The 14,959-nt window shown below is 38.2% G+C and overlaps 1 protein-coding gene across 2 annotated transcripts; it reads right to left on the minus strand.

Moving 5' to 3' along the window:
- Positions 1 to 185: 185 nt before the first annotated feature.
- LOC585718 lies at positions 186 to 8,331 on the minus strand. Of its 2 annotated transcripts, none has more exons than XM_785534.4 (4): positions 7,927 to 8,331; positions 3,435 to 3,896; positions 2,533 to 2,760; positions 186 to 1,733 (listed from the first exon to the last, which is right to left on the minus strand). In XM_785534.4, exons 1-4 carry the CDS (start codon positions 8,002 to 8,004, stop codon positions 1,461 to 1,463), a joined length of 1,041 nt encoding a protein of 346 aa, XP_790627.1. In that variant the 5' UTR covers positions 8,005 to 8,331; the 3' UTR covers positions 186 to 1,460. The 2 variants fall into 2 exon arrangements, with proteins under 2 accessions (XP_790627.1, XP_030829509.1); XM_030973649.1 differs by having other exon boundaries at positions 3,435 to 3,879; positions 7,927 to 8,329.
- Positions 8,332 to 14,959: the final 6,628 nt, after the last annotated feature.

The following is a 14,959-nucleotide window of genomic DNA, read 5'->3' on the forward strand; positions in this document are numbered from 1 at the left end:
CACATTTCTTATCATTTTGATGATTCCAGAACCTTGCAATACACTCAAATTCTTATATGCTAGATGATCAACCTTTTCTGGTCGATTCCACACCGTTTCTTTCACAATGCAATCGCATGACCAGAACTCAACTTCATCTTTAAATCAACGGTACAGTAGGAAGGATAACATTCTTCACTCTCAACTTTGAAGACTATAAAGTGTGTAAACATTTATTACAGTAGTTGTATATACATCTTTGTTCATATTTTAGGCCCAGAAGGCAACACATTTTTCATGCAATGATACAAGTTTTGTAAGTAGATAACTATTACATGCATAGTACTAAATTACTCTGTATACATGTACATTAAACAAAAAATAAAAAGCTCGCTATGAAATACATTTATATTCACATGATTTCATATAAATCAGGAACTATAGGCAAGATCTCTTCTTCTAATCGAACTAGTTTTAACAAGTGGTAAAAAATTGTATATTGTATTGAAATTTGTTTCATAAAGTTGACTGTAAGACCTGTTATGTATGCACATGTTTACTCGGGAACTAATTACAGGTGTGCAAGTTGAACATGAAGTTACATGCACTTCAATTGTGTTGATAAAATGACTTCAATCTTTAAATCAACGTTACAGTAGGAAGGATAACATTCTTCACTCTCAACTTTGAAGACTATAAAGTGTGTAAACGTTTATTACAGTAGTTGTATATACATCTTTGTTCATATTTCAGGCTCAGAAGGCAACATATTTTTCATGCAATGATACAAGTTTTGTAAGTTGATAACTATTAGATGCATAGTACTTGGGTTAAAAATTGTATATTGTACCGAAATATGTTTCATAAAGTTGACTGTAAGACCTGTTTCGTCTGCACATGTTTACTCAGGAATACCTGTTATTAAAATGGCATGAATATTTGTCTACAACAAAATTGAAATAAAGTGCTTTTCATGTGTTTAATTTATTGTATGGATACTTTACATGTGATGTCACATCGACCGAATGAGTGTTACATTCAAAATCTTAAAGGGCAATACAAGTTCTGCACATTTACAGGATAAATATCTGATTTATTTTTATAGGTTTGGAAGGCTCTAGTTCTGAAAAACAAAATATTTAACTTTTTTGTATTTTGCTTAATAACATATACCAAGTTGCTGCCTAACAGTTTTCATATTTGTGTACATCAGCGTCCGTTAGGTCCATTTTTTTTCCACAAATTGTATCATTCAATTAGGTTTTTTGGGGGAGGTGTTTAATTTTGTTGCCCTGAGTTATGCATGTAAGAAATGTAATTTTTACAAGCTTCACACTTGTGGAATGTAAAGAACAAAGTAGGTACACTGTCAAACTCTAATTGTGATAACATCAATCATGAAATGTTGCTGAAATGACCAGCTTTTCAAAAGGCATAATGGAATGTAATAAAACATTTACAGTTGTCATAACATCCTTGGGCTACACAAATCTGCCTGGCAGATAGCCTGTGTACTGCCCGTTAATGCTCGGATACAGTCTGCGAATCCCTGTTACACAGCAGCTTGGAATAACTCGGCGGTTCCCCTGCCCTAATTTGCCATGCTGCCAAAAAATATAACTTCTGTATCCAGCATGGCGCATACATTTGTTCTCCTCACCGGGCTCCTGTGGCTCCCCCTCGAGGTTGTAGGCGTCGACCCACATTGCCCTTTGTAGAAGGAGGCACACTTCGTCCGTTATCATTTTGAAAACCTGAAAGAGACAGAAAAATGATTTAAAAAATAGTAGACTACAATTTCAATTATAGAGACATACTAATGTCTTTAGCATTTGGTTGTGTTTCACCATGAAAACATTTAACATAGCAAACTCCCTGACATGGCAAGTGACATGATGGATCTATCACCATTTACATTTCGATTAACTTCCTTTTTTCAATCACAGATTGTGACTAAATTGAATATACACATTATTTCAATGTCGTTATTTTTTTTTTACATTTATGTAGAATGAAAATTGAGAACGATCCTGTATGTTTGGAATTTGAAAAATTTGCGAAAGAGACAGGTACGTAACATTGCAAAAGTAATCTAGATGCAACAAATTTGCAAGTTTATATTTAGTTACAATTAATGCTTTCTTCTCGAATTTGAGAACTGAAATGAAAATTATTATGAGAAATGAATCCATAGCTGGTGTATGTAAGCGCAGTGGCGGATCCAGGGGTGGGGGCCTGAAAGAATGTGTAAAAACACGTTAATTTGACCTTTTTCTGTTAGATGGGCCCCCTCCCCTGCCGCCGGCTGGATCCGCCCCTGCGTAAACGTACCTCTAAATGCAATTATACGATTTTTCCTTGTACAGGATTGTTTTAGTTTTAATTTTTCTAGAGTGTTACACGTATACTCTTAGTGTTGTATACATGTAAATACTTTTTACAGACCCTACCACTTTATCCCAATTCAAAATAAATATTTATATTCAAAGTAATCAATTATAAATTCGATCTACGTTAGTCTGCACTTTCATGGCAATGCTTGTATTTACATACCCCATGCTCTCTAAGGCAGTCTTCAGGGGCATTGCCGCAGCACAGCTTCTCCGCGTCTGTCGGCATATCCTGACAGTTGCCACATCTGCACCAATCCACTTCACCACGTGGAGGAGTGCCATCAGGTGGATGCGCATGCATAATATCATGCACCAATCCAGGCCGACGTTCGACTGTCCTGAAGAGAATCTCTTCGATGTTGTCCCTTGACATTCTAGAAATGTCGTCCTACAATTTTAAAAAAAGCGTACATGGTGGTTATTTTTTTATATTTGTTAAATGTACATAATAGAAAATTTGTCAGAAAATATCATTAACCGATCTGAATTATAATTTCACTCTTTCATGGCGAAGTTATTTTACAGCATCCACTATGGGATATATAATTTATGTTAGGCTAAGGAAAGAAACGACAGTCTACATTTCCAACTACTTTAAAAGAGTATTTCTTTTTTTTGGGATGGATTTATAAATCAAAACAAAAGCGGTCACATGCAGAGACTAGTATGTGATATATTGGGTAAGATGAACTTAAATAAACCAGACTCTAATGTACCTTACATGTGTTCTTCAATCATAATAAAAAGGGAGGCAAACATTAGTTGAATTTCTTTTAAACTTGTTTGTAAGCACTATATCAGCACATTAGACTGTCCAGATGACCAAAGGGAGTTGGTGTGGGAGAATGGAAAGTTACAGTTGACCAACCGGAACAAAAATGATTAGAGATCTACGTCTGCACATTCAAATTTTGTACGATTTATAAACACTGTAAATAATATATAAATCAAAGTAGAGTACTTGTCTTGATTGTATGTTTTTTTTCTAACTTTAACTGTATCAAAGTAACTGTGTTATATAAAAGATTAAGAAAGAACTTATCCGAAAGCCAGTATTTATACCTTCAATTTCCTTTTCCTCGTTTCGCGAAGCTCCCGCACTCTCTCTGCTTCCATCTCTATGGTTCTGAGATTTTTTCCTTTTCTGGAAGTGGCTGCTGTGGTTTTGGTCTTACGTTGTCCCGATCCCGTGCCACGCCTAGATCTCGAGGGGCCTGCTTCATCCTCGTCGGTACTTCTTGATACTGTCGGCTCGCTCTCGCGTCCTCTTCGTTTGCGTCCACGAGTACGACGGGGGGCAGTCAGGTCTGTGATATCCTCTGTTAGCCCCCGCTGGCTACTCGAACTGGCCTTCCCTTTGCCCTTGCCTCTACCCCTTCCCTTGCCTCTACCTCTTCCCTTGCCTCGTCCTCGTCCTCGATCTCCTTGATGAACCGTGGAATCGTTGGGCAGTTCTGGTTCAGGTTCAACTGGTCTGGCCCTCTTTGGCATATCAGGCTCAGACACGCTAGATAGAGATAAACTCTGCATTTCAAAAGAAAACAGAACAAGTATTAATTACTTTCTATCTAATTGGGTGCATTATAATGATATAGACTATTAGTTTGTTAATGAAAAATAAAAATGAATGTGTAAATTAAATGTCCCAAATAAGAAATTACTTTGAAAAAAAATATGATGTAAACACTATGGACACCATGCACGCGCCGATCCAGGATTTTTTTTTTAATTGATTGATTGATTGATTGATTGATTGATTTTTTAATATTTTTTTTGGGGGGCACATATTTAAAATTATGCGAGTCCAATATCGGTACGTAATGGTGACGAGCATTGGCCAAAAAATTACCAAAAAAGTTTGAGGGGGCAGACAAAAATCTCAGCATAAGCCCACTCTTACATGCAGACCCCGCTGAAAGTGAGTGAGGAGGCTAAAGTATTTACGATCAGGTAGAGCGTAGTGTAAATTGTTGTGAGGTCTAGGGGCAAAGCCCCGGCTTGGTCCGGGGGCTAAGCCCCCTGAAACTCAGGGATTTTAGGCAATACATTACGGTCAGATGAGCATCCGGGGCCCGCCTTAGGGCCTTTAGTTAGGTCCAAGGGGCAGAGCCCCATAAGCTCAGGGGTTGTCAGCGTATGATTACGGTCAGATGAGCATATTTTGATAACTCATTATTTTTTTATACTGGCAGGTCACTATTTTTTCTTCCTTTCTCTCTTTCTTTCTATTTCTCTTAAATATACTTTTTCAAAAAGGAGGTGGGGGGGGGGGGGGGTAACTCCAAGCACCTGAGCCCCGCCGTCCGTCCGCGGGCTCTGACATTTAGGCCTCTAAATAAGCATTTTCTTGCTTGACTGTAAATTTAGGTATTTTACATTTTCCAACAAACGCATAACAAAGTATAATTTACTAAAAAGTGATGAAAAATCGTGGATCAAAAAAATATTGCACCCAATTGTATTGGGGCAGCTGCCCCCCCCCCCCCCCAAAAAAAAATCAGCTGCCCCCGATCTATATGTCGTTGTCTGGAAAAACCGCAACTGATCTCCCCTACCTTTCTTCTTTCTCCTTCTTTTCCTTCTCTCTTTTATGTATGCTTGAGGGGGGGGGGGGAACAAAGGCCTTTTAGCCCCCGGTACACACGTTGTTGGCGGGATTAATCGCAAGTGATCTACCCTTCTTGTCTTCTTCCTCTTTTTTTTCATTCCCTTTATTTACTCTTTTCCTTCTTTCTTCCCCTTTACTTCCTAATTCTCTCTTATTTTTTATTTGTATATTTATATATATTTTTTTTTTTGGGGGGGGGGAAGGAGGGCGGAGGTAACATCATGGGAGGCAAATAATGCCCTGTCGCCCCCCCCCCCCCCCCCCGTTCTCCTTTTTCTCCCACTTTTGTTTTTCTTCCTCTTCTTTCTTTCCCTTTCTCTCCTCTTTACTTTCTTTTCTTTCGATCTCTCTCTCTCTCTTTTTTTCTCCTTTTTTGTGGAGGGGGGGGGGGGGGGGGGGTGGCAAGGGCCGCTCGGCCTCCCCTGGATCAGCGCCTGGTAGACACACACATACACCATCGCATCGATCCCCATTGATTTGGGAGGAATTGCCCCCCCCCCCCTACATAAATGTACAGTGTATGTATTTAAATATAAGCCCCATTTTGTTATTCAGTGTTTATTTTTATCGTATGTTCAGCAGACAACAACAAAAAACACAGATTGATGTGGCTATAATTTCAGGTAATTGGCTTGCCTTGAGATTGCATGAAAGAAACTATTATAATTCAGCTTCAAATTTTTTACCCTCCCACTGAAGTTCAATGCAGGCCGGTTTGACGCTATATCGTATATCCCGTATAGGCGTACGTAAAATAAATTGCTTTTTAGAAATGTTCGAGTTGATATTATGCGTTTGATTTCACAGCCGTTTTGCATGAAAATTAATCATCTCTTTTCAACGCCTACATGATTTTGATATTAGAGCTGTAATCTATAGTGCACCTGCTTATTACACTAAATGAACAAAATACACCTTTACGGCGTCTTTTGGAGGAATCCTACAAAGTACTAATATATGGAAGACTTATTGGACTTTAGACCAAATGAAAATTTGACCAAATGAATAATTGCCAAAACGGTCATTATACCAAATAATAATTAAAAGAAATCCATGTGGATGGTAGACGATAATATAGATAGAGTAATTGGGTAGTAGACGAACTAGTTGTTGACCTATAAAGGCAATTCGCCGAAAATCAGTGCCAGTGGATCGATAGTTCGGCTGCGCTAATAATAGAACAAGCCATTCATATGATTATACAGCTCCCCTTTTTGAGCGCGAACTTCACGTGGTGCGGTAACTCCATGGGTATACCCATCAGGTCTATGCATCAATACACACAGAGAACCGAGTTGGAGCAGGTCCATGGACACTGATGGAGTTATAGCTCTTGCCTTAATGCTATATAGTCTGCAAGCACAGACTCTATTTTCAAACTAACATAAATTTCCATATAAATCATTTAATTAAGCCTATATACCCTAACTTTGTTAATCTCTAGTTGTGTCAATTAAAAGCAGCTACAGTATAGGCATAGGATAAGCAGTTTATACAGTCACATAGTAACCCGAATCCTGATACAGTCTGCTGTACGCTATTATGCGCGTTATTTACAAAACAGGGTTTGTGATTTTAAACTATTTTTGTGTGCAGTTGCCGTGGAAGTGTGAAGAGAGGGATATGGTCAGGCCATGGCAAGAGCTGCAAAGTAATTAGCGCTTTTCAAAGCGCTTTATAAATCTAACTATTATCATTATTATGGTTATTTTTGAATTTGTTGTTGATTTTGTTATTAATTGGGACTGTACACCACCTTGAAAAAGATGAACACGGGAGTAGGCCTACAATAGACCATGGGCGTCAATCCTTACGTAATACCTATTGTTCAGGGGGGATGAATGAAGATCATCCCCCCTGAACAATAGGTATCAATTACAGATCTACGCCCACGATAGACGGAGAGTGACAGAGGAAATCAAACAGAGAAACTTTGTAGAATACAATGGAAAGAGATGGGAATGAATTTAATAGAGAGAGCTGCCGTTTGATCAAGTCATGTGAATCATGACGTATGGAAAACAATGTGCTGCGCGGTATATGACTAATGTAATCCAGTAGGCGCGGACCGTCATAATTAGGGATAACAAAATAAATCTGTGTGCCCCCTCTTCTTTTGAAACCTAAAATATACGTAGTCCCCTTCCGCCGCATTTTATTACTTTTATCTCCGAAATATACCATGCGCCTATTCCGAATACATGACCTGCGCGGACGATCGACTGACCAAACTAAAGACAAGTTAGATTATTCATCAATTATACAACCTTCGATTCGTAAACGCAAATTATGCGCTGACAGTGACTATAAGAATATCATCTGTTGAAAATAAGAAGGGCATTAATTCTACGTGTATATATATATATATATATATATATATAGTGCCCTTCTTGCTCTCAGCCGATGTTAATAATTCCCCTTGATTTATTTTATTGAATGAGAGACAGTGAGGTAGAACTCTGCAGGTCACCTTATAGTAGGCGACTATAGCGATCATAACATTGCACTATAGCTAGTCATCCCACCACCCCCACAACCACACTCGATCATAGTCATATATACTCACTAACATAATTTACAAACTTCCATTATAGTTACTTGCATTTTAAAGAACTGTTGTTTGGGGAATTTTAAAAAGTTTTACACGTCAAACATTGAACAAATTATATTGGAAGATGATCGGACCAAAATATACACAAACACCTCTAAAATAGATAATGTTATAATATTATATATAAAGTTGCAAACTATTTTATATTTTTTTTATTATATTTTGGACAACATATCATTTAATGATATTATATGCTAAATGGAATTCTAGAATCGTATAGCAAAATGCGCGGATAGGGCGACATGATAGTACACGCAAGGTAATTATGTGGACGTTTACAGGACAAAGTTATCAAATAACAGAAAAGTAAATGACGTAAGTCATCGTCAACTCACCTCTCGCCTGTAATACTCGTACGCAGCATCTACGTCGGTTCCTTCGTCGGAGGAAATGTTCATGTAATCAGGATCCATTATTAATTCGCAAAAATAAACCACGCTTTCTTTCGTAATATAATGGGGAAGGTGTCACAAAATAAGACCGTGTACTCTCTCTCTCTCAAAGATGTGTAAATGGAGCAGAATCAAGTTTGGAAGTCTATTGTTTAGCCCTTTTGGTTTATTTGTATAGCTGTAGAAGCATCTAATACATTCTTTGTCTTCGAGACCATTTTATGACACACTACCATTTATTCTGGACCTAATCCCCATCTAATCCCTTATCAATTATCTAACTTCCGCAAGACAATTTAGAAACGAGTATGGATACTATAGACTAGTATAGTATAGGTCCATGGAGAGTTCCCACACTCCTTGGTTCAGTGCACACTGTTCAGTCTTCATCAACCTAATTATTCATTTGTATCTTCATCAATTATAATCACTAAAGGTTTATACCGTTTTGGTTTTAAATGTAATTAGGATCATATTCCAAACAAAAAATAATGATAGAAAATAACAGAAATGAGATGAATCCATTTTTCAATTTTTCTTTCTGACTTCCCAACCCTCCAAGGTTGAGGAAAATACATAACTGGCCACTAAATTGATTTGAATTCCTTTTTTTGATGTGTATTTTTTATTATTCATAAATGTGTTATCTGACTGGTTGAACAAAATTGTAAGGAACAACTGCGGTATACACAATCTTTAATCTATTCATACAATAGCGTGTATGGACGGAGGGTGTGATGGCTGGGGATGGGGGTCTCGCTGCCGGAACCCTTCATGACAGGAGTTCACCTGGCATGTAAAATATTATATAGTTGAAATCCACTTTATATATATATATATATATATATATAAAGTTATATAGTTGGAATCACTCAGGGGGGTGAGAGATAAAACCCATCCCCTCTGCGCAATTCCAGGAGGAATATAATAAACGAGATAAATTTATTTAGCTTGGGTCCATTCAATATATAAATACACAGTGGGTAAGAATAGTTGTTATTGAGGATTTATGATTTGAGCGGACCCAAGCTAATTTAATTTATCTGATACATATTCCTCCTGGAATGGCGCAGAGGGGTGCAGAGGTATATCCCTCATCCCCTGCAATCGACGCCATTGATTATAAGGTACATCATTTAGCCATAATTTAAAAAATATTTTCTTCATAAACCGTATATGGGCTTTTGTTCGCCATTTTAAAAACATTTTGCAAATCTATTTCTGATTGGTAATGTTGTCCATTGCTGAATTCTTGACACTCCCTGACCAGCTGCTATAGTACGCCTATAACAACGAACTTTAGCCAGTAAATATATTCCTCGACAACAATATAACAAAATTACATTAACCGTGGTATATATGACAAGTAAAGAGAAAATTATCTAAATTCTACAGGATTTCAAATGTGTAGTTTCGTTAAAGGAGAGTACTTGGGAAATTATATATTTCGGGTATAGGTTTATGGAAACACTGGATAAAAATGAGCAGTGTTTTTGTATACAGCAAACATAGGTGGCTAGTTGCGCACAAGGGAAATCATAGATTAGCAACCTTGATTTGTATAGGACTGGACATAAACACATTTGAAGAAATTCAAAAATAATCCTTTCACCTGTGCCGAATCACGGGTTCATTGAGACGAAGGTATAGAATTTTTCAATTTTTGCAATCCATCTAATGACAGATGCACGATGCCCTAAACTGGCTTTCGGGACTGAAGCTGTCGCTATGAAGCTGTAACACGTCTTACAATGAAAGAGGGAGGGGAAGGGCGTAAATTTGGAATAATTATAATAGTTCGTGGTGTAACGTACCGTGTATTATCGTCTTTACTGGTGTTTTGATCTCATTATTGGATGAAATAGGACGATTCTGAACGTTTGAGGAAGAGAGGGTGATAATAAATGTAGGGGTCACAGTTATTATCTTCACTTTCCTTTTCTCCAGGATCCCTTTTATTTTCTCTTTCTCTCTCTCTCTCTCTCTCTCTTTCTATTTTCCATTTCCCCTTTCTTTTGTTCTCTTTAAAAAAAAAAATCTGTATGTATTTGTTTACATGTGATTTTTTTATTTTATATATATATATATATATATATATATATATATATATTTTTTTTTTTGGGGGGGGGGGCAGGTTTCCCATAAGCGGGGGGGGGGGGGGGGGGGGGATGGAGAGGAGAACCACTATTTTTTTTTGAGTGGGTGAAAATATATATAGGCCTATATATTTCTTTTTTTGTGGGGAGTCCGCTTTTCCTATGTTTTTAAAATCGTTTTGGGGGGCTAGAGGGGTGGGGGGCCGGAAAAATCGCTACGTGGATCCGCGCCTGCATGATGTACAACTGACTCCAGATTGCCTCTTTCCTCGTCCACTTCAAGCCTGTACTCAATTGCATTCTTTATCTTGGCTCATGCACAAGTGTCGTTCCAATCAATTGAAGAAAAAACATACAAATTGAAGATAAATAGTCGAGGGCCACTTTCCTGTTTATAAATATTTTCCTATCGAAAGAGCTCGTAACATCGAGTGTACCAAGATTATGTCCGGCTAAGTTGCGGCTTCATAATTATCAAAATGTTGTAGGGCCCGCAATCTATCCCTTACTTCAAATTTATGTTCATTATTATGAACTGATTGATCACGACACTATTGTGTCTGTATTATGTAGGAGCGTGACCAGCTTTGTATATAAGACTTTTTTTTGGGGGGGGGGGGAGGGGGAGGGTCGACCGTTAATGGCCGGATTAGAAAATTCAATGTTTTATAATTTGAAGCTAACTGTTAATTAAATTCTTAAAATTCAGTATGTTTGTTCGTTCACGTTTGACCTTTATTTGGCATAATTATCATTATTATGTTATATCATAATCAGTTGCACCCCTCGATAGAAAGTTGCGTTGTAATGATGGCACAACTGAACAGGCGTATCCATCCGTAACATTTACCAACGTTTTATTTAGGTCATTATTTTGTATATGTAATAGATTGTTTTACATTGTATAAATACAAATCAAATCAACATAGGCTAGTTTTTGTTATTGATATGAATACTGATATGAATACTGCCAAACAGTCGTTAATTTTTATTATTTTTGTTATAATATTCAATTTAATTTTTTTTTAGACATACATGTATTTTTTAAATGTACACTTTTTTTGGGGGGGGGGGGTGGGGAGCCTAGGTAATCCCGTTTCAAGAATGCAAAATGCGGTTCAGCCTGAAATCTCAAATCATTTTCTAAAGGAAAATATCGTATCGAAATAATTAATTTCTTCTCACGGAAACAAGTGCTTTGCTCAGTCAAAGGTATACAGTCAGGTGAAAACCTTTAAAGTTTTTAGCGCTGCAGCAATCAAATTATAACGAGTATAGTTTGATAAAATAGTTAAAACGCTGAAGTCTTATATTGTTTATAAGTCGATGCAACTTCCAAACAATTCTGAATAAATCAATTCTCGGATTTTCAAATTGGCCGTCAAGAGTATTTAATTGATTTTAAAAAAAGGTCATATATTTTTGAAATTATCAGAGTAGAAAGTTTTAAAAAATCTTCAAAAAAAAATTACCTCTCTTGGTTTTGAGTGTGTATTTGGTTCTTCTCGAAATGATTTTTATATAAATATTCCCATTGATTAAACTATTCCTGATTATGAAAATAAAGATCAAAACAAACAAATAATCTACGGTTTCAACCTACCGACAGGTTTATTGTCGGTGGCAGTAGTTTCCTGCATGTGTACAGTAAACTAATTATTTATATCCACGGACCTCACGCTCATCTGAATGCATGAAATAAGAGGCCTTCCTCGATACAAGGGCATTAATCCTTGGAGAGGGGAAACTAGTAACCCCATGGCAGGGACGGATCCAGGGGGGCACAGGGGACACGTGCCCCCCCCCCCCCGACCAAAAAAAAAATGTTAAAATCAGCCCCAAATTCGCCAAAACGGAATGACAAACAGGGACGTGCCCCCCACCGACCAAAACCAAAAAATGAAAAAATAAGTGTGCCCTCCCCCTATCCCCCCCCCCCCCCCACCCCCTGAGCGAATTTGCGGCCGGCGCGATTTTTAAATATTCGGGACCAAAAAAAAAAGTGCTCTTATTATTTAGCGGCTGGCTGAGTCGTTGCGAATATATAAATATATATATCCTCTTACCCCCCGTGTGCCCCCCGGGACGAAATTCCTGGATCCGCCCCTAGGGTAATTATTGTTCGTTTGTCACACACCCCTTCCCTATACATCACACACTTTGAACCTCTCATTAATACAAATTGCTCTTTATAATTCGATAAAAGAATATAAATGTCTCATCATGGCCCCTCGTAAACTTGGGGGGGGGGGCGCTGACCCTATGTCACTATGCCTGGATGGTTTCTCATTTAAATAACCATAGATGCCTTTTCCCCAAGGATGATTCCTGTAAAGTTTGGTTAAATTTCAGTTATCAGTTTTTGACAAGAAGTAAAACAAGATGTGAAACATTATGATAACCGGGGCACTTTGAATGGCCACCCTCGTGCCCCACGCCAGATCCCTCTTGCCGTAATGAGACACAAAGCGCGAACCCCCTACAAGGTCTGGACGCCAGCCGCTATATATATATTTTGTTTGTTGTTGAAATAAATATTTATTCAGATACAAAATCACGGATACCATCATCATCAAATTATATATTTGCCATTGAACGGGAGGGAGGGGGCCGGAAGAGGGGAAAAAGCGCGCGAAATATACAACAGCCCCGCGGCACCGTGACGAGCAGAGGCTATTACTGCATGTACTCGAGGGCCTGCCAGCAAAGGGAAAGGTAGGCCGATTATTACAAGACACAAACAAAACATCAGTACATCTATACACATCGTTTGGTAGACTAGAGTATTTTCTTTTGTTGAGCATTTTTGACCACCTAATAAACTGTCCGGGGAGATGTTGTAATCCGGCTTTGCATAGCTAGCCAGGCAACCGAGCGAGCAGCAAGTCACCGTGCATGCAAATACAGCAGCTCGTCGAGATAGATTCTCCGGTGATGTGAGGGGAAGTTGTCATTTTCCATAGCCAGACAACCTGACGGACACGGCTCCGCGACCAGCCAGTGCAGCGCAGTGCAGCTAAGCCGTAACGCCAGGCAACTGATCGAGCAGCAAGTCACCGTGCATGCGTGCAGCTTGCTACCAAATGCAAAGACGGCAGCACAGCGAGATAGTTCGCTAGCAGACGACACTCCTCACACTGGGCGAGATTCTGTGCGAGTTTCAGATACACTGGTGGTGATGAAACCGCCGTGAGTTTCGTTTAACCGAGAGAGGGCGTTAGACCATTATCTCATTCAAACAAGTCATTCAACGGTTTCCTCGCGAAAAGGGTATCAGACGAGGGTTGTTTTAACACCAGAATTCTTCAAAATGCGTCAAGATAATAGAAAACTATTGATTAAATTATATATTTTAGTGTCCATCAAACATTTTAGGACCATAAATAATCAGTTTTGTTGTCAATACGTTTTTACTACCACTACTGGATGTTAGCTTTAATAATGATTGCGTTGTTTTGGGACATTTTTTTTCGGGGGGGGGGGGCAGGGTAGCCCTTATTCTTCTTCTACTGGGTCATCAAGAAACACAAATAGTGTTGAAATTTTCCGCAATCCCTTTAGCGCCGAGGGTAGAAAAGCCTTTAGAAAAGTCAGCTGGACAATAGCAATTTAATGTTGGTCAAACAATCAGCGAGAAATACTGGGCAAACAGATATTAGCCCACGTCTTCAATATAACCAGGGAATCCCGATATAACTAAGCACATGCTCACAATATGAATATCAAATCTGGCTATTGTTTGGAGACTCATTGTTACTGTCTGGTAAAGGGGTACTTTTCACGCACCAAAGTCCGGCTCGTCTAGTACACACAAATCCGGCCCGTATTGACTTTACACACCGGACTTAGGGGACTGTTTTCAAAAGGAGGGAAAATGCATATGCGTACCCTACATAACACTCATTCGGGGGTGGGGGGGGGGAGGGGTGCGCTTAAAGGCGAAGCGCTTTTTGTGAATTGTGAATTTGAAAAGCTTTCGCGCCCGTTCCTACGCATTAGTTATTCATGTAATCCCCGCGTGTGTGTCCGCTCTCGTCTTGAAAGATTTGACTCTAAAATTTTCACTTTGGCTACTGATATGTTTTATTATTATTTTACGTACAAGACATTGATTTAGATTGTTGTTCTGATTGTTATTTTCCTCCCAAATATCGAAGTTGTGTAGGCGTTGACGTTGTTATGATTGTTCATTTCTGTTCATTAATGTGTTCACTACTTGTATTATATTAATTTCTTCACGAACAAAACAAAAACGATATGTATAATTGTATTCCTTCTGTATGTTTTGACACATTATTTGTTTCATATTACATTTATTTTGTTCTGTCATCCGATCAAAATAGGTCATATATCTATATCATCACTCTGTTCTTTCTCATGCAAGATCGATTTAAAGAATAGAAACGTAGGTTCTCTAAATCTTCGCAAAATCAGCTATTGTATTTAAATACCCGTGATTTAAAAATGATACTTATAATCAAAGAGATTGAAAGATTCTGCTTGAAATAAGATTATAGGGCGTTTATAAATATGTCATACAAAACAAACAAACATCTGCAAATTAAAGATATTACACAAATGATAGTCCTATTGTCGGGAGCCTGCATCATCAAAACGTTTCGGTAGATTGAACAATTCGAAATCGCCTATCTGTTCCAAACACGAAATTTGATCGAATATTTCTTCGCGAAGAAACTTTATTGGTGGTGTCATTTGTCTTAACAATTTGTTATCTTCAATGTTCGTGACGTTTTGACGTTTCATATTTGTTAGCTAGCGCTAGTAAAGTCTTTTGTTTTAACGTGCACTGTATATAGTTATAAGGCCTGAACACGTCATGTTCACATTGGGTGTTATATAGCATACGGATATTATAGTAC

The sequence above is a fragment of the Strongylocentrotus purpuratus genome, unplaced genomic scaffold, assembly GCF_000002235.5.
Source record: "Strongylocentrotus purpuratus isolate Spur 01 unplaced genomic scaffold, Spur_5.0 spur5_scaffold_6, whole genome shotgun sequence".
NCBI lineage: Eukaryota > Metazoa > Echinodermata > Echinoidea > Camarodonta > Strongylocentrotidae > Strongylocentrotus > Strongylocentrotus purpuratus.